This window comes from Lytechinus pictus, chromosome 14 (assembly GCF_037042905.1).
Source record: "Lytechinus pictus isolate F3 Inbred chromosome 14, Lp3.0, whole genome shotgun sequence".
In the NCBI taxonomy this organism is placed as follows: Eukaryota; Metazoa; Echinodermata; class Echinoidea; order Temnopleuroida; family Toxopneustidae; genus Lytechinus; species Lytechinus pictus.
Genome location: NC_087258.1, coordinates 51,901 through 78,496, shown reverse-complemented (window position 1 = coordinate 78,496; position 26,596 = coordinate 51,901). Strand labels below are relative to the sequence as shown.

Genomic DNA, 26,596 nt, shown 5'->3' with positions numbered 1-26,596 from the left:
TTTCAAATTCTGCAACTTGATTCCTTTAAATTTTCACTCCTGATTTACAATAGTAGCATTATCTGATTTTTCATGGGTAAAAATCAATAAAGTATGTATTTATATTTTTACAAGCAGATGAAATACATAACACCAATAACATCAATAATATTAATATCTTCACAAGTACACATAATACAATTTTTTTTTCAAACTTATATTAAAATAAACAAAGTGTGCATATGGGAGAATGTTCTTATTTCCAGACACAAAAGTCTTTATCTTCATCATCTGCTTCTGACGATATCTGAGCCACTCCTTTCTAACTCAATCAGGAAATACCACCCCAGCCATTCGTTGTTGCCAGTCAACAACACCCACTAGAGAGACGAAGTATTCTCTGAGATGATCTCTCTGATGTCTGGCATCCACAGTGGCGAGGTTCCCCCTTGCAGGTGGTTGCGGAACATCTTCCCAGCGAGGTCCATCTCTCCAGGCCCCTGGTGCGAAATTGTGCTCTTCATCTTCGTGGTCCACCGCATTGGCTGCCAGCGCCATCATCCTCTTCCTCAGCAGGTTGTGGAGCACCACAGCAGTCTCCACCAAATCTCTGACGTTATCTACCTTCTGTTCCAGTGTTCCCAACAGGCACCGGCCATGATGCCAAAGGCATTCTCCAGCACTCTTCTCCCCCTTGAGATCCTGTAGTTGCAGATCCTCTGTTCATCTGTCATCCCTTTTCTACTGTATGGCTTCATCATGTAAGCTCTTCAGGGCAAAAGCATCATCACCCAGGATGAAGTAGGGAATATCAGGCTGATTTTCTCCAGGGAGCGGGCATGGTGGGGGCAGCCCAATGGACCCATCTTCTAGGCATTCAAAGAGCTCAGAGTCTGTGAATATCTGGGAGTCAGACATGTGTCCTTTAGCTCATTCCAGATGAACTTGTACTCTGCATCTACCAATGCCAGCAGTGGTATAGAGAAGAACCCCTTGTAGTTGTGGTAGAGACTGTCTGTGTTTGCTGGCTTCTTAATTGCTTTGTGCTTTCCATCCAAGGCACCAATTGCATGGGGGATATTCCATCTCTGTTCAAACTGCTGGGCAAGGGTGGTCCATGCTTCAGGGGTGGTAGGTATATGTTGAAGACCTCATCTTTATACGCCTCTACAATGGCACTGCACACTCCTGGAATCAACTCTGATATGGTTGAGATACCACATCTGAAACTATATGCCAGTGATATGTAGTTGTCCCCAGTGGCCAGATGTCTCAAGGTGATAGCCAGTTTGAGGCCAGCTGACAAAGGGTGTCTGTAGTTAGTCTGTTGCTTCTGGATGACTGGTGCCACTCTCGCAAGGATCTCATCGAACACCTCAGGGGTCACTCTAGTGAAGTTTGTTAGGGCAACAGGGTCCTCTAGCCTTAGTTGTGTGTCCAAGAGGATAGTGTACTGGCCATACTGCTCACTTCTTTCTTCAGTGAGCCATGGCCTGGTCCAGCAGCACCTGATGAATGGTCTTCTCCCTCCTGCTGGTAGTTCAATCTCCTCTTGTCTTTGATGTTCTTCCTCTCTCTCCTCTGCCTCGAGGGCTAGGATGTAGTTATATAGCAGGGAGACAAATGTCATGTCTACATCATAAGATGGTTCATACTCTGGTACATATTAAACTTCCATATCTTGTTCTTCTGCCAAAGATGCAATGATTTCGTGTATCTGCTGCATCTTTATATATACTCTGGATCAGAGGCGGGATGCAATCAAAATTTCGAATTTTGTCATTGCGTAACAGAGCATATCAATGCACAAGAGAGCTTGATAATCGTATCAGAGCGTTATTTAAAGCGTGATAAGCGCATCAAAGCTTATCAAAGAGTAATAAAGCATATCAAAGCGTGATTTAAAGCGTAATAAATCCTGATCAATCGACATCATAGCGTGAGAAGCCGTAGCGATTCGAGAAATAATTTGTCGCCCAAAACGGGAACGAACTTCGTATCAGAGCGTATCAGAGTTTATCAGAGCATAACATATCTGAGGAGATCGTGAGATTTTTGGAAAAGTATAAAAAATGACGCCGAATTGATCGTCGATTTAAAGCGCGGCATTCGCCGTTGGTGTGAACTTAGCATAAAAGGAAGTAATAAACAAACCATATGCAACAGCCTAAATGAACAATGCAAACACAAACACTATGCATAACCACCCAGAATATAAACTAGTAGATCCTCTCAGAAACAAAGAACGACGGATTCTAGGCTGCAAAGAATTAAACGATAGACTTCTTAAATCCGCAATTCCTGTGTAAGCTAATGCTAATACCATGCGCAATCGTTATTTCCAATGAAAGTGGCACTTACATTACTCTTTTGTTTTAAACTCTCGGTGTTACATAATGTCTGTGTTATCAAATATTAGGAATGCGTTTAAGCGGCGTGATTCCCATATCATGAGCAATTTCCAGTTGTAAAGGGTTCATAATGTACATTTGTTGTTTTCATTCTGAATACTGAGACTGATCCTCTAATGTTCTGCTCCCAACTCTTTCCAATTTGTAGTTGCAGTTGTTAAGAAGGTGTTATAGATTTGCGAATTCACTGTGAAATAGGGGTGAACTATAATACTTGTACACCCCAGTAAAAGTTTATTTCAATAAAAAGAGAAAAAAATAAAAAGCACAATGTTGAAAATTTGAACAAAAACTGGATGTAAAATAGCAAAGTTGCAGAATTTTTAAATTGTGCTTAGTTTCACAAAACAGTTATATGCACATCCTGGTCAGTATGTAAATGAGGAGACCGATGAGGCAACCCGCTCTCTATTTCGTCTGCATTTTATTATATGAAATATCTTCTTTTTTTTCCTTATTAAAATTTAAAACGAGATTCGATTCCTCTCTGAACATGTTGAAAATTCATTTTTGCAACGTACTGGGGTTCAAATAAGAGCTTCCTTGTTATTGAAACTGTAAGAATGGAAATTTTTCACATTTCATATAATAAAATACAAAAGAAATAGTGAGTGGGTGACGTCATCGGTCCTTCCATATGCATACCGACCAGGATGTGCATATAACTGTTTTGTGAAACTAAGCACAATTTTTTAAATTCTGCAAACTTTTTTTTTCTACATCCAGTTTTGTTTCAGCATTATTGTTGCTTCATTTTTCACTTTTTATTGAAAAAAAACTTTTCCAGGGGCGGACTTGGCCCTTTAGAGTAATAGGTTTATCATTTTTTTAATTCTTATTTATTTTATTTATTTTTTTCTGAGAAATGTTTCGGTAAATAATCGCTACATACCGATGAGATTACCGAAGCTATTATTCCACCCTTCACATAGATTGTTTGTTCGATCCCCATCATGAAGGGTAATCTCATGTACGTTCCAGTCTTCTGGAGGAAAGCGTGGAGGTGTAACTTGTCCATCTGCTCTGACTGTTCCGTTCACATAGGTGCGGTCAAAAGAATCAACCACTGGCTGAAGCGCAGGAGTAGGCATTATGCGCCATAGGAATGCCATTCCTTGAAGTACTCTCTTGTGGAGGGAGAACTGCCAAGCCGTTTATCATGCCTAAGTAGTTTCGGATTTCCTCATCGGCGGATCATTTGTCCCTACATGCGGAGCAAATGTTGGTGGAGGAACTGTCGGCGGAGCAAGTGTCGACGGAGCAATTGTCGACGGAGCAAATATTGGAGGAGCAATTGTCGCCGGAGCATGTGTCGTTCGGGTAGCATTTGTCGCTAAATGTGGAGCAATTGTCGGTGGAGCAACTGTCGGCGGAGTAACTGTCGGCGGAGCAATTGTCGGCGGAGCAATTGTCGGCGGAGCAACTGTCGGCGGAGCAACAATCGGCGGAGCAAATATCGGCGGAGCAAATGTCGGCGGAGCAACTGTCGCCAGAGCAAATGTCGCGGAGCAAATGTAGCATTTTGGGGAGCATTTATCACCGGAGCAATCGTCGCCGGAGCATGTGTCATGGATTCGTTGAGTTTAGTTGACATTTGTTTTATATGAACTATCAGTATGTTCAGTAATTCACTATTACTTTTCTTTATGTATTTTTCTGAATTTTCCTCTAATTCCCCCCATCCAGGACGCGGGGCAAGCAACATCGCAAAAATAATAATCATTATTCAAGAAGATTTTATCTCTTGAGGTAAAATCATTCATGTTGGCATACTTCACGCCATCGGCAATAGAAGTATAAACAATTCAGGGCGGGACGCAGGGACGGATCCTGCTTTCACCAATGGGGCGGTAGTGCCATCTAAAAGACTGGAGTTAATTCAAAGACAGAAGAATACAATGCGAGTGCGAAGCCCGAAGTCATATTTGTTTTCAGACATGAAAATCGAACACTATGCAATTTTTGCAATCATGAACAAGATACATATATAACTAAACAATTGAAGAAATGCTCCGGGCTGAAGATAAGAGAGTAACATTCACAAAGTAAAATGTTGAAAGTTTCAATCCAGATAACAAATAACGAAGTTATTGACATCTAAAGAAATCATAATTGTTTATTTTTTTCATAAATGTGTAAATGATGTGTCTCCATTAAGATAAAATAAGTTGCAGCAAGAAATAACTAATGCGCTTAATCAGTTGTCAATCCAAGTGTTTTAGTTGATAGTAAAAAAAAAATTCAACAAATCTAATTTCATATAATAAAAAACATAAGAACAGGAACATTGATAAGACATGCCTAGAACTGTTTCACCGGAATAATGCAATTCTTTAAAATTCAATGACTTCGTTATTTGGTATCCGATTTTGATCTCATTTCAGCATTTTGCTTTACCTTATCAAGTCAATTGGAATATGATCTTCAGCCCGGAGCATCCTTCTAATACTAGCTCAAAGTGTGAGGTGGAGATTTTGAGGTGACTCCTAAAGACGTAAATGCGGGCATGAAGCCTGAAAAAAAAATTCTTAGCACCTTCTCAAATAATGAACAGAACTTGGCACTATGGGTTACACAAAATATTTAGTGGATTCTAAATTGTATTCAAGATAGATTGATTTAAACAGTACCGGACATGAGAGATGTCTAAGAGCGGTTTGTTTTTAAATGCGATGTTACCAACTTCATCAAAATTAATTGAATTTTTGATGGTTAGGATTGAAATTCGATCAGATACAAATAATTGTCTCCTGTCTTGCTTGTCTTAAATTAATCTTAATGTATCCATGCCTGCACATAATTATATTTTTCTTCATTTGCACTACATCAACAGAACAACTAACCATTTCCCCTCGGACGCTACCGATGCTAGGTGGTACCCGTGTTTTGATTTCGGGCAAATGTTTCAAGCAATCAACTCGAGACATTGAATGTGCCTTTGGAATCTACCGTGTAAAAGGTTATCTAACGATGACCAACAGTGTTACCTGTGTGACCCCAGCGATGTTTGTTTCCGGGGTCATAGATGTTCGGCTCTCACTAGACGGAGGCTCGATATTCAGTTATGTCGGAACTGTTGTTGTAGGTAAGGACTGTTAAATAGCCATGCTCGGAAGCTTCTTGATTTGTGCATGGACCTACAAATCATTGTCAAATAGTCATCTACATGTAATATTTCTCTTCATATCTGTGTTTCTTGGTTTATGATGGCCACTGTGAATTGCTTGAAAGATTATAAATCCGTGATTAGACATTGATATTGCACAAAATCTATGCGCAGGAGATAATAAACCACTTAGTCCTGAAAAATCAAGGTGCGATGATAGCTTCAATATAGGTAATCTTCGTTTCGTATTAATTTTATTTCGCATATTTTAAGATAAAGCGACCGCCCAATGAATGAATTAATCCGTTGGTTGATGGGTTGGTCGGTTATTTGTTGGTTGATTACTCGTATATACTCATTCAGTGGATTAGTTAATTGACTGCTATTGATTGGTTGATTGATTCATGGGTTGATTTATCGATTGCTTGATCGATTGATATCTTGATCGATTCATTAGTATTCTCATATCTTTATCAGGAGACGAAATATCCCCTGTAACATTCACGACTGATCCCGACGGCAATCTCACCATAACCTGGAATCCTTCCGAGCTCCCTGATGTTGACGAAGTCGATGTTGTGGTATACGAGTTTTCTAGTGACGCAAACTTCATCAGTTGGGAAGCTATTAACACTACAACAAGAATATTTTCAAACGAACCAGGACGTCTTGGGATTACTATTCATGCTTATCCTCAAAGGGATGTGGGCGAAATGTCTCCCAAAATTGGAGCTCTTGGAATTTTGGCTCGAGATGAAAGGAATTCATCGTGAGTTCTCAAAAGGGTATATATGAAACATTAGGGGAGTCCGTTGCTGCGAGAGCAAGGGGGAAATCAAACCGATTGAATTACCATGATTAGACCTACGTTATACACATGGAGAACACTAATGCAAAAGCCTTAATTGTTTTATGATGAAAATTACAAAATTGTGGCTGTCCATTAGTTATGTGACCTAGGTGTAGGATCCAACCTTATTGTTGCATCGTGAATGAATGTGAATATCTGCATGGTCTTTATGCTTATTAGTTTCTTTTTTTTTCTTCAAATATGGGCCCCGTAACAGAAATTTTTCTGATAAATTACAAGTATTAATGTACATCTCTGATTGGTTTTGCATGGTCGGTGTTTTTAACAGAAGCGCATAGAATCTGGATTAGCCATGTCATATTAAACTTTGTCACGGAGCCCTAATGACAGGAATAGTCCCATCCTCTTTCGTAAAGTGTTTAAACGTCAGCTTTTTAAAAGCGACGCAACTTCGGCGACGCGTTTGCCTGGGTAAAACTACTGTTATGCGAGTGCCTGAAACAAGGAGTAGGTCCTCTTGGAAAACAATGGTTAGAATGGTTAGAATTGTGTAACAGAAGTCGTGGTGCAAATGCAATGCCAAATGTCTTTCTAGATCACATTTCATAGTAAAATCGTTATATACTTTTGAAATGTAATTACTAAATCTCTAACATAAATTTTGGAAATATCATTATTATAAAAAGAAAACGAGCAGAGTGTAAATTAGTGTTTACCTTAAATGAATCATGTTTTCATAAGAATCGATTAATGAAAATGGTAACTTAATTTTGCAACTCGGAATAATAGCATAATATAAATCAGATCCTTTACCAAAGCATTTTTTAATGTAGTGATTGCTTGACATTTTTCTTTATTTTTTAGAATTGAAAGGAGGGGAATTTGGAGCGCCATCCAACCTCTCAACTGGCTATACCCTGTCAACATGACGTCATGGTGTCAATCATGGATAACTCGAGAACTCACCGAGCTTAACGAATGGCTCCCTCAACGGCCAGCATGTCCATGTACAGAGAGACAAGCAAGAAGAGATATAGGATCATTTACTGTTTTCTTGGACTGTAGGCATAGAGAGGCTGAAGAAAACTGTTTATCTGGCCGAACGGATGCCATGCTCTGTGTGAACACTATCGTTCCAAGGTTATAAGAGCGATTCCTACTTCAAAGTCAATATAAATTATATTATCATTCGTCCCTGATTTAATGAAATTGCTAAGTCTTGCCATGAATGCAGAAGCATGTTCAGGTTTCCTTTATTTATTTTCGACTCCATATTAAACAAATATGAAATAATAACTATAGGGAATGCACTATGTAAGTGATATCATCATAAAGGAAATCGATAAATGTTTTCGGTAAGCTATAAACAATAATGAAAATCATACAATTATGAGATATACAATGAGGGTAAAACAAAATGTAGAACAATCTCGATCACTAAAACATCCTTCTGCAAGGCTATTTTTATAAATAATTTAGATAAAATAAAAGTCGTGGAAACGGAGGGATACACTAAAAAGCAGGGCTTGCTGTGTGCATCAGAGTATGATGTGTAAATCATAGAGATGTCAACGGCTTTCAAACTGCACAATGTTTTTATTTTATCTTCTGCAAGGTGTGTATATGAATTCATATATAATAATCAAATATGAATTGAAATAATGTTAAGAAAAAAATCAGAAGATAGGTTATTGGACGATATAATGTTAAGACTGTAAAGAGTGTTACTTTGAATTAATTTTCACTTAAAATTTTTTTGTTGTTGTTGGCTAGAGAGAACAAAGTGTAGCCACGTGTCGGTAAAAGAATATTTATTATTCCAGAGATTTGTTTTTGAAGACGAGACTTGAGTTGTTTGATCCGTTCTGGGGCCCATTTCATAAAGAGTTGCTATCATAGCAAGTTGCTATGATAGCAACTCTGGTAGAATAGCAGCTTTTACTTCCTATGCTAGCAACTTTGCATTTCATAAAAGCACATTCGCATGAAAGTCAGCTTGACTTTCCAGCGAATTATTTGAATAGTCATGTACGAGGCTGATTAGGGGGAAATCCCCTTTCTCTCCAGTTTTTTGTTTTTAATTCAAGTCACAAGTTTAAGGTAGAAAGCACTGGCGGATCCGGGGGGGGGGCACAGCCGGCCCGTGCCCCCCCCCCCCCCCCCCCCCCACACACACACACCGTTGAGAAGCAAAACAAGAAGAAAAAAAATTGAAAGAGAATACAAGTTTTTTATTTTTATTTATTTTTTTTTTTGGGGGGGGGGCGAAATTATTATTTAGCAGCTGCAAACAGGGTCTGCAGCGTAAGACTAGCCATTGAAGCAGAGTGATGGCTTGCAATTCTGGAAGAGAGTAAGAAGAAAATGTTGATTTTTTTATAGCATTCTTTCTCCATTGTGTATGTTTTCAGAGAATTGATGTATTTTAGCCCTATGCCAGGGAATTTTTTTTTTGCAAAAAAGTGAAAATGTATCATTGCCGGTCGAAATTTCACCTTCAACAAATTTTCTACTGTACAATTTTGATCCCAGTCCCACACTTGACTATTTGTGTCGGTAATGGAAGGTTGTATCAACAACAAGGCAGGCGCAGGCCACTGCTGGTGCAGTGCTGTTAAAAATGACCCTGAAGCAAGAAAAAAAATCCTCTCCATTTGTCTTTTTTTTTAAGTCTGTCTATAACCTCCCTTTTTTTTTCTTCCTTGGCCTGCCCTGGGATAAACTGAACAATTCGCTGTTTCGGAGGAATTTTTTAACATTTTATTTTTGGTAGGTAGGACAAAAAAAAAACCGCATTTCTACTAGAAAGCATTACCTTAATATATTCTTTATTAGCATTATTATCACAGACATTGCTCTAAATATCTGTTCTCTTGTAAGAGCCCTTTGAGCATGCCTGAGCACAACGTACGCCTTTCTTAACAATGAAAAACCCTTTACAGTGTCAACTTGACGCTCCCCCATGACCAGCGTCAAATATTTAACCCTATATGACGCTCCAGTAAACGTCAACTTTTATTAAATGCGCTGCAGCGTCAAATATTAACTTTGACGCTTCAAGTGAAAATTTGACGCTGTTTTGGGACTTGACGCTGACGCCGTACCTTTATGAAATAGGTCCCTGGTCTACTGACCATGTAATGCGCTTTTTCGATGCGGACTTTAAATGAGTGACGAAAGTTATATGACGCGCTTTTACCAATTATATTACTTACAAATAATCAAATAATGTACTTTTTGATCAATAGTGTTTCTGGTGCGGGTCAGGAATGCTGCTACGACAATGACGGCCATCTGATTGAATTTGATGGGAATGGTGCAGGCTTTTCACAGCGTCAACATCAACGTGTCACCTCGCCCAATCCGATTTCCGGACTCGGCCCTGTGCCAATTCTGTCTCACTATCTATCTGACACGGTTCCATACTTGCAATGCTGTGTTGCCGAAGGAAGAGATGAACAACGTTTTTGTGAGCTTTACCGCAGAGTGAGACCACCCAATAATTGTTACAACTATCAACCACCAAAACCAGGTATAAATTACATTATACGCAACTTTAAATCATTTAAGATTCAAATGTAATATATTTTCTTAATAGTTTGCTCTTTGTAAGCGAGAGAACACATAAATGCTGCCTAGTTTTTTTTTTTGTGAGTCTTTTTCACCATTTAATCACATTCTACTATTCATTGCTATATATCATTTTTTCCCAATCATATTACATTAACAGGCATTTTCTCGATGTATTAAAGGCGGTGGATCATTTTATTTTTTGGACCTGATTTTACATTACAACATGTAAAAAGTGGCCCGTATTTACCAAATTACACACCAATTTTTGTTGATGTTGCTGATGTTAGTGACAAAACCTTGATCCTTCGCTCATTTGTTTTCAATTCACAATGAATATGACCACGCTTTCAATAGAGTAACGTGTATTTGTATCATCAAATATAGCTTCTGCTTTTGGAGATCCCCACTTTATTACATTCGATGGTCTGAATTACACGTTCAACGGGTATGGCGAGTTCACACTGGCCAACCTGGATGAAAACGAGTTCATACTACAAGCGAGGAGTTTGCCAATGAGAGGTTTGTAACGTACTATTTAAATTCAATAAGTATAAATCGGCACGAAACTTAATTGTTTTGATAGAGAAATATTATTTAACACCCAAAATATTAAGAAAAGATACATTTATAATTTCTTGATATCATTTTATAAATTATTTGAAGAATAATGATCCCCTTTACCAATAGACACACTATTGTTTCAAAAATTTAATAATTTTCAAGATACTCGTAATAATGTACACGACACATATCTTTTATAATAAGGAAGATTCAGGACCGTTATTGTGTATTTTCTTATTGCGTAATAATAATACTATTATTTACCACCCGATTTTGTGTAGTATCTGTCTTGTTTCTAAGTCATAATTATTCAGATACTTGCTATCATCGATGTATCATTAAGCATATGTCATATCATCTCTCATGTTACTTTGACTGGACCTCTAGAAAGAACAGAGCCATTAATTATATCAATAGCTCTGAATAGAGTGATCCGTCCGTATCTTTTTAAGTGTTTACATATGAAAAGTTTTGTTTCAAAAGGAGCTAAATCTTCTTTCTTTGTTTTTTTTTGTAAATCAACTGTTTTTCATTCACCACTTTCCCTTAACCACTGCTGTTTTATTTGATAGATATAAAAGTACTATCGTGTTAGATTGATTAAATCATGATTTCAAAAGTTTTGCATTCATTATCAATTTTTAAGAATATTGGAAATTTTATTTTTCATGGATTTAGCTAATTTTGGAACAAAATCTTAGTAAAATGTAATTTTTTGCCAATTTAAAACTTTGTTATTGGAAATTGAACAAAAAACACATAAATATGACTAGAAAAATACATTTTACATCTTTTCTGATGTTTATCCATTGAAAATTACCAAACATTTTTATTTTGTCATCTTTTCCAAGGACGGCGATTTTTCGATATCTACTTCCAAAATTAGCTAAATCCAAATATATTCATACAAATTGTAAAATTCTGCTATTGTCGGCGAAATTTGCTCTAATGGTGTAAATTTGTATCCGCAATAATACCTAAACATTTGAATGCATAACTTTATGTAAAATAGGGGGGGGGGTTAGATAACCGTATAGTGCATTTAGCTCTTTTTGGAACAAAACTGTTTTGGATTTAGCTCCTTTTGAAACAAAACTCAAATTTGCAATAAATTTTTACCAACCTTTCAAAAAAATTAAATACGATATGTTGCATTTGATTACCACGTCTAACATACATATATTTGTATTTAAGAATCAATTTTGGTAAAAGGTGGATTTAGCTCCTCTTGGAATCAAGCTCTTCATAATTATATTTATATCTAATCTTATATCTCGTGCAATGTGTTTTGTTGTGATATTTATACGGTATATAAAATATAATCAGACCAAACAAAACACAGCCCTAACCTCACACACACCGTGTACGCAGTAAAGTATGTAACAACATGAAAAATGGATAATGATGTGGCTTAGATGTATGAATTATAATCATAATATTTAACACTGAACATATGAAAACGTTTGATATATAACAAAATGAAGCGATTCATATAAAACGTAAACTTAAAGAACTAGGTAAATCATATGTGACTCAACTTTGTCATTATATTCTCAAACTAGAATTTGAATCAAATGGCAAAATATTGAAGCCCAATTCAACTACTGTATTTCTGGACGAGAAAGCAATTTAATTTTATTCTCGTTAGTTTTACATTATGGCAATGTAGACGAAATAGAATATACCAGAGCATTGCTAAACCTTTCACTCTACATGGTATGATTCATGCTGAATAATTTTTTTTTCTTCACTATACATCGTATGATTCATGCTGATTTCTACGTGATTTTTGTTTTATTGCCCGTTAACTTCCAGAAGCACCGAATGCTACAATATTCACGGCAGTTGCTACAAAGTCTAATGGAAGTGACGTCATACATGTAGAGGCCAATGGGACATTTGGAATGAGCGTGTTTTTCCGAAGGGAAGGAAGGCAATGCTTCGAGGAAGCGGATTTTACGTTGAGGAGTACTTGGTATCTTCGAGGTAAGAGAAGTTAAAATAATAACACCTGAAGGGTCAGTGAAACTTCCTTGAATAGATAAAAGAAGATTTTACTGCGTACACACTTTACTGGGAACTAAGCGGTATTTAGTTTCACGTCCTTGAAATTACAAATATTGCTTTGCTAAGTGATTTTTGACATTTATGCATGTTTAAAAACAAAAATATTATTTTCTGACATGGTTTTTAAATGCGTATGGTGATAATACGTAAAATTAAAGATCGCCCAAATGTAAATGTCACTAGCCATAGTACAGTAGCAGTACTCTGGCAGTCGTCCTTTTTCTTTTCCTCCTCCTCATCCTTCTACTTCTACTTCTTCTCATTCCATCTCCTCCTTCTTTTCAATCGTCTTCTTCCTCTTCTCCTTCTTAAATTATTCTTCTTCTCCATATTCGTATTTTTCTTGCTGTTATTCTTCTTCTCCTCCTCCTTCTTCTTCTACTTCTTCTTCTTCTTCTTCTTCTTCTCCTTCTTCTTCTTCTCATTCTCCATTTCCTATTCCCCTTCCTCCTTCTTCTTCTTTTTCTTCTTCTTCTACCTGAGAGACCGAAATCCTCTGTTAGCTAAAAGGGGGTAGTCGTCGAAAGTTCATCAAGTAACGCAAGCATTTCCATTTCGATCATGTTTCTATTTTCCATCGAAAATATTTCGAAAAAGGTATCACTATACAGTGTGTCCCACAAAAACAAAACAAAACCGAGATTTAACGATGATTTATCATAAATTAATCAAAATTACCGTATACAAATGACCTATCATTGCACAGCTTTGACTCTATTCTTTCAACAAAGAATATTTACCCTTTACGCATGAGTGAGTAAAACAATTTCAAGAAAGGACACCAAAAAGTCATTTGGCGGGGGGTATCTGAAATTCAAAAAGAAAACCACATGCTAAAAACGTTCAATATCTGCTCGTTATTTTGATGCCTCAATCACAGAAAATGATCAATAAATAACAAACTTCTGTTCCTTCGAAACAATGCTTATATATTCTTTTTTTGTAAACAAATTTTCGACATTACTCATATGTGTTTAAGATCACATGCTCGATATGTTATGCAAAAAATGTTTGTATTGCCATAATTTCATTAAACAAACGTGTTTTCACCACTTTCCCACCGGAGCTATCACAAAAGACTTTATGCATGGCCGATTGTCAACAAAACGTAGTGTCGAGTCAGTCTGACAGCTAGCCTGGAAAAGTTCTTCATTTTATGAAATTATTGAAATTCAAGCCGGGATTCAAGCCTTATTTCAAATAAACAGAACTATGTTATTTCCTGACCATTTTATGTGATAGAGGTATCAAATTAAAGAGTAGGTATTGAACACTTACTGTATAAATGTGATTTCTTTTTTTAAACCCAGATACTTCCCGCCAAGTTACTTTTTGGTATCCTTTCTTCATTCTTTTTTAATCACTCATGCGTGAATGAGAAATCTTCTATGATGTACCAGAGATGAAAGAGGGCCCCGGGGGGGGGGGGGGCACTTACATTAGCGAGTGGATACCATGCGGGACCAAAAAACACGTAAAAAGGATGTATTTTCAAGATAGGGCACGTTACGTATGTAACGTAGTAAGGGTGTAAAAAACACTAAAATAATTTTAAAAGGGTATCTATTTTCGCTAGGATAGCTACGTGTTTAGGGTCAAATTTGCGAGGGCGTAAAGAATTAAGACTAAATGTTTTATAAAGGATGTACTTTTTGCCCCAAGAGTCAACACTACGTGTCTAGAGTATGATTTTGCGCGAGATGTGAGAGGTGCAGGGGCTGTACTAAATCCAATCAGGTAAAACCGACGACAGTGCACACAACCATAACAATATCGTTGTACTTGTTTAGGGGGTCAATTCAGGGAATACTTGCCTAGAGTATTGTTTTTTTTCTCCAATACTTGTTAAGGGTAGGGTTTCACACACCAATACTAGTCATGCTAGTTAAGGGGTGCATTTTCAGAATATGGAAAATACGTGTTTAGGGTGCTTTTCGAGACCCCATGGTCGCGCATGGTATCCACTCGTCAATGGAAGTGCCCCCCCCCCCCCCGGGAAGAGGACACTCTAAGCTTTGTACTGTATGCGCTCTGTATATCCTTTTGCATTTTCTCTTAAAGCCGAGATTTGATATCAAGAGCCGGCTGTTACATTGCTGCCACGTTGCATGTTTAAAACTACAGTATATAGCCATTCACGAATACACAGTGTTCCTACTACTGGTACACTGACGCGACGTCTTTTAATAAACAATATAAAACTAATGAACGTAACATTACATTATGTGTCGATAAAACAAATATTTTTTTCAATGAAATAGGGGTGACTGTGAGAGCAGAAGAAAATTTGGCAGTAGATGGGATATCGATCTCCTTCGATAATGGTATCGCTGTCAAGCTTACCGCACGCAATGACGCTCTTGCCCTCTTCGTCACCGTTACACACCAGTTTAAATTCCACACACAAGGCATGCTGGGTACTTGGAATGATGACCAAAGTGATGATCTCCAGAGACCCGATGACGTCGTAATACCGGTGACCTCATCCATGGAGACAATATTTTACGAGTTTGGAAATCTGTGTACGTATTCACATCCATAATGATTCTGATGAGCATGTAAGCCTGTTCAATGTGTTTAATTGCGTATCTTCATTATTGATTTTGGAAAGCTTGACAACGTTACATGATTGAATACTTAAACAATTTCAATCATTTATAATATTAAACTCATAGTGTTATATTAACTTTGATCTCTTTATATCTTGTGGTATCTAACAGGGCGTGTCAAGAGGAATGAATCTCTATTCTTCTACAGAACAGGATACAACCATTCATTATACACAAACTATAACTACACCCCTTCTTTTGAAAAACCAACCTTCTCAATGGATGATCGAGTCACTCACGTGTGTGGCGATGACCAATTGTGTGCCTTTGATTTTGCAGTTAGCGGAAGTGAGGGTTTTGCATCACAGACATTGAATACAATCAGTCAGTTCAAATCGACGAGCTCTGATCTATTACCTCGTACGTATTTTTACTCATAAACTCATAATAAAATCATTATCATTAAATACGAATCTTTTGAATAACCAGCAGTATTTAAAAGGCCAAGTTCGTCCAAAAATCATGTGTTTTTAATACAAAGGGAACAAAGCAGTAGAAAATTCATTTATATTGCTTCATAACTGAAGAAAAATATATAACATCAACGATATCACTTTAGATTTTTAATACAGTAATGTTTATAGGTTTGATACATAGATGTCTTATTAATTTATCAAGAGTACCTTGTACCGTCCAGTCGTTTTCCCCGAAGGCTTCCGCCAGGATGTGTTTTTCGAGGCTGTTAGAGTGATGGTATGGTTTGAAGGTTTAGGGTTTTGGGAAGGCCTTTGTAATTTGATTTTGAAGGTTTCGGAGCTGCTTGAAGCGACAATGTAGTAAATTTAGTAGTAAAAATAGGAACCAGACATCAAAAACAAGTAAATCATAAGGGAGTTAATCTCTAGATCCCACTGGATTTAGAAAAAAATAACATGTTTTGGTTGTTGACGATAGCACTTCCCCCCATCCCCTTTCCATTGTACCGTAGATGTAAACGAATAGGAAAGGAAAATAGCTGTTTGCTGTAATGGGCAAAATTTAAATGTTTTACAAATATTCTGTATTGTATTGTTTGTTCATATTAAAGTAACCTGTCCGTCACTGTTATTGGCAAACGGACGTGTGGTCACCACTTCATCTTCGCCAGGATCTCTGGCTACGTTTAGCTGTGACAGTTGCTATAACCGAAGAGGGCCTACCAATACAACATGTGCATCGGACGGCACTTGGTTACAGCCTCTCGCTTCATGTATACCTATAGGTGCGTTTGAATTGTTGTATTCATGCGACGTTGTATTTTTTTTTTTTAGGTCAGTGCAGGTGTGAAGGTATCTGTAAATAGTTGAAATTCGATAACGACCGAAGTTGTTTTGTTTCCTTATTGCTTTATATACATTAGACAAGAGATGAAAAGAAAAAGAAATAAAAATAAAATAGACAACAGGTATTCTGGAAAAACCATACAAAAGTTGTTCAACTTGAAATAAGTGTGATCCACATACGACGAGTTATCGTTTGCTCTTACATACCTTCAAATGTTACTGTACGCTATTTCTTTTTATAATAGAACTTCAATGCGAAACGCCCGTGGCGCCCTCACACGGTCATGTGATGGTTGGTGGTTGTCCAATCACATACGCTACATTCACATGCAAGGGTGGTTATGACCTTGTTGGTACGTCAATGATGGAATGTCTTCATGATGGTTTTTGGTCACATCCAATTCCAAAATGCAAGATTAAAGGTAAATATGCCATATATTATGAATGAAACAGCGAAACAACACCCTCCTTTATGAAAGTTATTTCTCAACCTTTAATTTTAGTTAGGTTCTATAACAGTGTCGGCTCTATCAAAGGGATGCTCCGGGCTAAAAAATGTTTAAATTGAAATGAGAAGAGTAAAATTCAAAAAACAAAATGCTGAAAATTTCATCAAAATCGGAAAACAAATAACGAAGTAATTGAATTTTAAAGATTTGCATTATTCCGGTGAAAGAGTTCTAGGCATGTCTTTATGAATATTTATATGGTGGGATAAAGATGTCACTTCCCCCACTTTATTTTTTTTTATTACATGAAATCATAAATTTTTCATTTTTTCATAAACGTGTAAATGATGGGAAGTTGCAGCAAGAAATAAATAATGCTCTTAATCAGTTGTCAATCCAATTGTTTTAGTTATCGGTAGAAAATTTTGGAATAAACCTTATTTTACATAATAAAACAAAAAGAACAAGTGGGGATATGACATCATCAGCCTATCTAATAAATATTCATTAAGACATGCCAATAACTGTTTACCGGAATAATGCAAATATTTTAAATTCAATATCTTCGTTATTTTTTATCCGATTTTGATTAAATCTCCAGCATTTTACTTTTTGAATTTTAGTACATTTATTTTAATATAAATATCTAGCCCGAAGCATTCCTTTAAAAGGGGAAGGGTCACATCTCCCCCTTGAGGGTCATAAGATATTGTAGTACAAATTGTCAGGTAACGCAAGATTAGCCTTTTTTTTTAGGAAAGAGGCTTGTCAAATATTTCGTGACATAAATGCAATTCAATCGTGAGTGCAAAGCCTATTACACTGGCGTGTCAGATTTCTTGCACAAAAATCTAACCCCTTGCAAAATTTTGGATCCGTCCTGGGTCATGAGCAAAAAATTTAAGATAGTGACAATCATGATAAAAGTAGTGTAATGTGTGGATTTCCTGTGTGTTATACGCACGACAGATGCTGGGGACATCCTTCCGAGTTAAATCAGCAAATAAGAGTTTTATTTCCTCCATTATAACTGATGTGAACTTTCTTCAAAGCAAATTTGAAAACTTTGTTTTAAGATGCGTGTTAGCAATAGTTTAAAAACAGATCGAATTTTAATTTTTTGATGATGGGATGAAAGTGACTGAAAGTATGATTTGGGTATCTTACGAACAACTTAATATTTCAACCATACAAACGAAACCGACTCAAGACCGATCAAAGCTAATGACACGTATTCACAAAGGGATTTTTAAACCGTCGAGTGAACCCATGATTTATCCAGATTTCTTAAATCCAATGTTGATGCGCGCTTTTGTCACAGTGCGCCAAATTAACGCCTGTTGCCCTGGTTAAATACGCTATATTGATGAGCCCACTGTTTTGAATTAACGAGTCCACTCTTCGAACAGTGGACTCATAAATAAAATAGCGTGGATTTATTCAGGAAACCATGGATTCAAACGATGGTTTTAAATAATAATAATAGAGTATTTCTAAAGCGCCAAATCCACATTGATTATGTGCTCAAGGCGCTGCGAAAAGGAAATAAGAGAACAATTACACGGTACAGGAAGTGACAAAGATAAAAGAATGACAGTCGTGACAATGAAAGGAAACTACTGGAAGGCAATTTTAAACAAATGGGTTTTTAGAGTAATTTTGAAATTATCGATATTTGAAATACTACGAATGGAATATGGCAACTGATTCCACAAGGGTGGCCCAGCATGTGCAAATGACCGATCCCCCCATGATTTCTTGGATTTAGGAACTGTAAGCAATTTTGAATCGGAAGATCTTAAACGTCGAGGAGGATTGTATGGCATCAACAAATTAACATTATATTCTGGGGCAGATCCATGGATGCAGTGAAAAACTAACAATACTAACTTAAATACAATACGGTACTCGATGGGTAACCAACGCAGTGAGGACATAACTGGAGTTATGTGAGTAGAGCGTCTGATAAGGGTAACAATACGGGCTGCAGAATTCTGTAATTTTTGTAAGCGTGAGAGTTGGTATTGTGGAAGCTGAAACAAAAGAGAATTGCCAAAATCAAGTCGAGATGATATCAGAGCATGTATTATCTTTTCTGTAGCGGAGCGTGTTAAATACTTGCGAATGATGCCTAAATTACGCAATTGATACCTGACTGATTTACACACGGCAGTGATCTGGGTAGACATAAACATTGTTGAGTCGAACAAAACTCCAAGATTCCTGCATGATTTGGATGGCATTACGTTAGCATTACCTATTATCAAAGAGGGAAGTCTTATCTTATGTAGCGCAGCTTTAGAGCCAATAAACAGCAGCTCAGATTGATCTTCATTTAATTTCAAAGAATTGCCGCTCATCCACCTATTGATATCGTGAACACAAGCCTCAAGATTTTGTTACAGTATCAATGGCATTGGTCTGGTTAGGTAGGAATGATGTGTACAGTTGAATATCGTCTGCATAACAATGATATTTAAAACAATGGCATCTTAAAATATGTTTAAGACCACCCAAGTACAATGAGAAAAGGGTCGGGCCTCCGACTGATCCCTGCGGTACACCATGAACTAATTCAGCAGGATCGCTCTTTGAATTGTTAATACAGACTACTTGAAACCTTTCAGATAAATATGACTTAAACCACACTAAAGCTATCCCATCAACCCCAAGGGATCTCAGAGTATTTAGCATGATTGTATGATTGACAGTGTCAAACGCTGAAGATAAGTCAAGAAGTAAGAGAACAGTAGTTTTTTCCATTATCCATGTCATTTAAGATGTCATTAGATAGATTGACAAGCAAAGTCTCAACGCTATGATGCACTCGATATGCTGCCTGGCGATTGTCTAAGAGATCGTTCTCCTGTATATATTCTGATAGCCTTGAAAAGACCACGAATACGAACCATTAGGTTTATTTCCAATGTCACATCAATATAATCGTTGGTTTGGAGTCGGCTTTGTTGGTATGACTGTTGCATAAAAAAACACTTGGATAATCATTAAAACGCATCACAGTGACATTCGCCATGTATTTATTCACTTTCAAGGTATTAATATGGAGACTATGAAGCTCAATTCGATCCATGCTGCAGCAATAGGGGGAGGGGCAGCTGCCTTCGTTCTTATTCTGTGTCTCATCATCGCCTGTCTGGTTACCAAGCAACGGGATAAACGGAGAAAACAAGCACTGAAGTAATGAAATCCCCTTTTCTCTCTCCCTTCTCCCCCCCCCCCCCTCTCTCTCTATATATATATCTTCCTCTCTCTGTATAAAACTCCAATCTACCCTCCATCCATTCCCCTGTCTTTTCCCACTATCTCTCTCTCTCTCTCTCTCTCTAATAATCATAGACCAACAGGTACATGCACTTAGTTTTCTTCAACTTATTTCATTAAAGTTTCATCCGAAATGAATAACATAATTTCAACGTAAATAATTACAATAATTCAAAATGATCATTTTGTTTCTAAAACAGTCTACGATAATTTTTGTACTAACCACTGCAGCTGCGACAGCAAAATACTGATGGAATGAAACGCTTAAAAATATACGAAGAAAAGAGATTAACTGAAAACATACTTAAGAACGACACGTGCACACGTTGGTATCAATAAGGCATAGGTCTATCTTAATTGTTTGACGAAAGATGGTAAAGCAGTGTAGTTGTAATGCCTTGGTCAAGGACCGTGCCTGGAATCGAACCCCGGACTCCAATGGTATAGTCCGGTGCCTTAGACCACTCGGCCATTGTACATGTTGTACCTACACACATCACTATCTATCACTCTCCTTCTCTCGCACACGACACACGCACACACTTCCCCTCACACTTCCATCTCTGTTTATCTCGCTCTCTCCTCTTATCCTCTTCGATCTCCATTTTTCCGGTTCCCCTCCTTTCTTGTTAGTGTACCTCTAAGGATTATAATATGTATGACAACATCGTTTGAAATAACCTTAAATTATAATCGTTTCCATGAGATTCCTAAGTCATTAATTGGAAGATAACCTTTTGTGTCCTAACGAAATTATTGCCATGAAATCAAAGCAATGCTAGGTTTCATTGTAAATAAATCTATTTCAATTCAATTCAATTCAATTCAAGGTTTATTAAAAACATGAGTCGCAGCCAAATGGCTGAATTGGTCATGCATACAAAGTAAAAACAATTAAAAGACTCATTGTAATCATGGTAATCTAACCATTGTAATCATATAATTAATTATCAGGACTATTCATATTAACCATTGTAATCATCTAATTAATTATCAGGACTATTCATATTTTCATCATCGCGAGTGTTTGTATTTATCCTGGGTATTTGTTTTATAGGTGAAGCATTCTTGCTTGTTTTACCTAACTGGGGGATGAGTTCAATGCAGCTAAACATGCTGATGTTACGTCATAGTTACTTATAATGTTAATTCTTCTACGTGTTTCAATTTATTCTTCCCTTCAGAAAACGTTTATCAAACAGATGGTCTACGACACGAAATCCTCTCTACGATCCGAACGCTTCTAATAGTTGAATTTATCCCATGGCCTGACGGATGACGACTGCAAGAGAAAGCTTTCCATAATGAGCCCTATACATATGGACGTTTTAACTAGCGTAACATGTATATTTACGAAGAAGAAACTAATTGAAAATTATCATGTATCTTACAAATGACTTGCATAAATCGTTAGGTTTGTGACAGTTCCATAATTAAAATGAAATATAAATAGCCATCATATCAGCCTAAAATGTGTCATTTATGTATAATGACGTCTTTCGAAATTTTCCGTAATTTTGTAGAGATTGTTACATAGAAGTAGGATTTGGTCAAACTCTCTACCTTCAAGTTGAGCAAATGCGCCCCCTCCCCCCCCCCCCAAAAAAGTCAAACACCTATTTAGACATTTATCTTTTCTAAATAGCACACAATTGCAATAGCTGCAATTGCAACTTTGTCGTGTTTGTATCTAGTCGGGGAGACATGATCAAGATTATTGCATGACATGACCGCCAAATTGGGTACGTATGCGATTTTTCTTGTCAAAAGTTGTAGGCCCACGTGTAGTATGGGTTGTCTACTTCAAGAATTCGACGGATGTCACCTGGCCACTCTTGTGTATTTTTTATTGACGTGTTAAGGAAACGCCCACATTTTCACATACCTCTTAAATATGACTTTCATATTGTTCAGAATAAACATGTTAGGTTTAGTATCAAATTTAAGCAAAAAAAATCAAGCGTAAACGTATGACTCTCTGATTATTTATATCACGTATAGGTCAGCTAAGTGTCATTTAAATGTGATTAATGTATATAAGGCGGAACATTTCATGTTTTAAATACAAATAATTTAAGTATTTTATATGCATTTTTTGCTAAAAGTTAAATTAAGGGTGTTTATATGAAGAATCTGATAGTTGCTATACCGTGGCATATTGAGGAATGTTATTTTTTTCCGACGTAGTCTTTTAATTATGACTTTTCTATTGAGCGGAATAAAGATGTCATGACATGTTGGATATTACGTTAAAGCAAATGCAAAATTAAACCCATATATGTGAATCACTAGGCATTTAAAACGTGTCCAGAGTAATCAAGCGTCATTTGGGGTCATTAAAGTCAAATTGGGTCTGAAATGTATAGGCCTACAACATATAATGCGGAGTACATCATATTTGGAATACGAAAGAAGTTTGGTAACGAATTTAAGCCTGTGGCAAGTGAAATGCAAATATAAAGGTTAAAATAGTTTAAATGCATTACAAGATCCCCTAAATTACATTTATGTTCATGATAAGTCAAATGATGTCAGGAAATTTACAGTGACTTTAATCAAAACATGTTTGATATCAAACACAAGCTTGGTATCAAATCACACTACTTTCTAATATGAAAACGAGTTCTTTTAGTAGTTTTATATAAAACATATTAATTATCATCAAGGTCAGGGTCATAAACAATAAACAGTGTATTACACTTGGGTTCTGGTTTAAGATCGATCATGTAGGAGCCACATAAAAACACGGGTCGTGTGGTCCAGTGGTTAGAATTAACATTGGACTCATAATCGCAAGGTTGTGAGTTCGAATCCAAACTCTGCCATTGTCTCCACTTTAATAAAAAGACCCGAGAGCGATATATGTCGTCTATAACGTCAGCCACTATGACTGATTAACCTAGACGTAAAATGTTTCCTAGGTAATTGGTTATATACCAGCTTGGCGTTTACCAGCATAATGCTGTCCTGTCGAGTTCCTACGGGAGTTACCATAAACAGAAATAAAACAAAAACAATGACTTCTAAAACACAAGTTAACATTTTTTAGACAAGTATCCAAATAGACAAAATATGACATTTTACACCGTCCTGACTCCACTTCATTTTGTTCTCTAATTCCTCTTCAAGACTGATTTTCCTGCTTTTCAGTCTGAACTGTCTTGACTCTATGTGTAGTTTTCCTTGTACAGTATATAGAATGGCACTATGTTATACAGTACACCAAATTCCGAAAATGCTAGCCGTAGAACATGAATAATAGTGGGCCTGATTTGCTTCCGCATGAAACAGTTTCTGATAAGTCTTCGGGAGCAGCCACTGTGCTACGAACAGGTACAGGAACTTCCATCTAATTTATATTTCCATCCAGATAAGTGCAAGGTAACTTGAGTGGAGTCATTTTGATCAGCTGCTCTCCAGGCAAAACTCCTGAAGAAGAGCACCTTTGACATGCTGTTTTGCTGACTTAACAGTTGGGGTAATCTATTTATCCTTGAAGCATATTTCTTCTTGGTAAATAATGTGAAGTAATGCTAAGTTACTTTAGGGAAACATTTGCATTTATCATTAGTTAGGTAGAGATAAAGTATCAAAATATAAATATTACAGCTTTAATTCAGTCCACTACCCTCTGCATCAGGCTCTATAGAGTAGGAACTTATTCGAGCACGAAGTTCAGAGTGGAAATCTTTAGCTTGCCAAAATGACAAAACATAGTATCACAACATGATAGGATATTGTGTGTGCACAGCATATATTTCCTAGCTTCAATACCATACATTTAATGTCAATCACTTTCCATCAGTGTGCAGAAGACTTGCAAACCCAAATGGCGAACACTGGTAGAACAAAAATATCAATGTTTAGTTTGGGTAAATTTTGTAAATTTGACGAGGAAAAGGCCATTTTGCACGAGCGTTTGTCCCGGGGATGGGGGATACACCCTCCACTTTATGGAGGGGGTTGGCATTTGCCATCATCCCCCCACTTTTCAAGAGAGAAATTATATTTTGTAATCATCAAATTATTAATACTACTGTTGATGTGTTGATTCATCTTTAAATGCGATCAATGTGCTTAAATTTGCCCAGATTTGCATTCTATAAAAATGTCAGAGTTCTCGCGATGTCGCTCTGCTCCCGCTTTCAATCTATAATCTTACAAGATTTTCCCATGGCAAATCCCTACTTTTAGAAAATTGTATATCCCCTTCATCATGAGATTATATGTATACGTCCATTTATGAATTTTATGATAGAAATGACTTTTACATATGCTTATAAATTTGATCATTAACCAATCAAGACATCCTTTGAATACACTGGCGTGAATGTTGGGGAAGTCATACTATCTTAGCATTTTTTGGAGGCGGGGGATAATATGTACAAAAATATTTAAATAGGCATACTCTTTACTTCAAGTTAAGTGGATGAGAAGTTAACGATGGCTGACCAAAAATCTTTGTCGTTTATGAAACACAGGGGTGATTTAGGACTCTGCTATTTAAAAAAAGCCCAACAATCTCATCCGCTTATAGGAGACTTAAAATCACATTAATTCCGTTAAAATGTAATAAATATTTGAAAAAATGAAATTTATTTATTTATTACATATGCTTAATGCCTTCCTCCCTGATCTATGAAGTATTTTGAATTTGATACTGGACCCCCCCCCCAACATATCCCCTATTTTTTCCTTTTGTTCTGAGAGATTTTTGTAAGATTTTTATTTCCCATGGAAGAACAGTACTGTCTATGGGAAAGAGCTGAACTGGGTGTCCTTCCGTTTTCACTATTCTCATGTCTCTTTGATATTGTTGTTTCTTTGTATATGTTTATTCTAACTTGTTATTTTTAACTTGCTTTTATATGTTCCTTTGTACACTTATGTTTTTTACTGTGAATTCCGGATAATAAATACAAAATACAAATTCAAAATTTTGAAAATTGCATCATCTCTCAATATTCTTAAAGACTATCCCAAATCTTTCTTTTCTGCAGTATGTTTCTTTTAATTTGCACGACCGTGGTAGTTCAGCTTTTTTGAAAGTTTATATTGTGGTCTGTGATACCTCAAATCATAAAGCACCCTTATTCCTGATTCATGATACCTTCTTTTTATTCTTATATCACCTTTAACCAGAGAGCAAATGAGTTTTCATTGAACAAAATATCTGTTTACTACTTACTACTTGTTATTTACTACTACGCTCAGTCGCTGCATCTCTCCCACATTTACACACCCCTTGAAAGACGATTTTTGTTATCATTCTGCCTTCCAACTAATAAAAAATTTCCTCGCTCGCTTCGCTCACTTGCATATCGATATTTACTGTAATTCATTATTTTATATCCCAACGATCCATTACAATAAAGCCACTGAAAAAAGCATGATACAGTGTAGGTCTTTTAACTTAAATATGGTAATATAAACCCCTCAAAAAAAGTTTGGAAATCTGTGTTTGGCCATTAATTTCTCCCAACTCCCAATTTTACACAATAGATATTTTACATCATTCAAAAGATCATTTAATTTTCTTTAAAATGATACCATGCTTGTTAAGATCATGCCATCACGAAAAAAAGCAGGATTCAAATGTGTTGGATACGGTCAAATCTGAAAAGCTGCAAAACGAGCAGAAAAGGTCATAAAGGGTTCTTTTGTCTGTGTCATTACAGATGAAAATCCAATCAAGTCATGCCCCTGCTTCTGTAGTGATGGTTCTGTGAGATAACATGGTTTGAAATACTCATGCATCTTTTTTTTTATGTGTTTGCTTGTGCAGAGTTGTGTTTGAATCCATGTTAATGTTGATGTTAAGGTTCATGAGAATAATTAAAAGAAACCGCTGAGAAACTCACTCATCACCACTGAAAAAAGAACAGTGGCATTCAATATTGTGTCATTTTGCAACTTTGGAGTTTTGATATTGCCCCACATTTCAAGGCACTGCACCTCCATGTGAACGATAATCACATCATGTAGGGTATCATACATTGAATATACTACGATCAGGTGTCAAAGTCTCGGACAAAGTGCATGATTTAATAGCATTTTTACGATTATAAGTGGATTTTTGGATTTGGTAGATTCTTTTATTATATTGGAAATATATTCATGATATTGGAGACATATTCACTGGAATTCTGAGTGATATTTTGTGGTGAATTTGATCTTAGTCTCTCCGTGCTTCCATATACGACTTTCCACCATAGTCCCATCTGTATAGACAGGAACCTCCTGAACTCTTGGAAACACAAATCGGTAATTTTACACTCTATTCGTCTATTACTGAGGCTTATACTGATTGATTCATATCTTACTAGTGTGATTATTGAATACACTCTGCAAAATGACTAAAAATAAGCTTGCATCGAAATTAAAAACTAACTCATGTCATGGAATTCCTGGATCTGATCAATTTAGATGCAAATTACCAAAGCATTTGACAATTTCTAGTATAAACACTATCTTATCTCATCTACT

At 36.6% G+C, this 26,596-nt stretch overlaps 1 protein-coding gene across 1 annotated transcript; it reads left to right on the top strand.

The window, feature by feature from the left end:
• The first annotated feature begins 5,226 nt into the window (after positions 1-5,226).
• On the top strand, positions 5,227-25,043 carry LOC129276100 (sushi domain-containing protein 2-like). The gene is made up of 12 exons (XM_054912538.2): positions 5,227-5,475; positions 5,974-6,265; positions 7,172-7,447; positions 9,556-9,839; positions 10,265-10,399; positions 12,257-12,427; positions 14,770-15,030; positions 15,229-15,477; positions 16,145-16,318; positions 16,625-16,801; positions 19,882-20,026; positions 21,295-25,043. Exons 1-12 carry the CDS (start codon positions 5,256-5,258, stop codon positions 21,362-21,364), a joined length of 2,454 nt encoding a protein of 817 aa, XP_054768513.2. The 5' UTR covers positions 5,227-5,255; the 3' UTR covers positions 21,365-25,043.
• Positions 25,044-26,596: the final 1,553 nt, after the last annotated feature.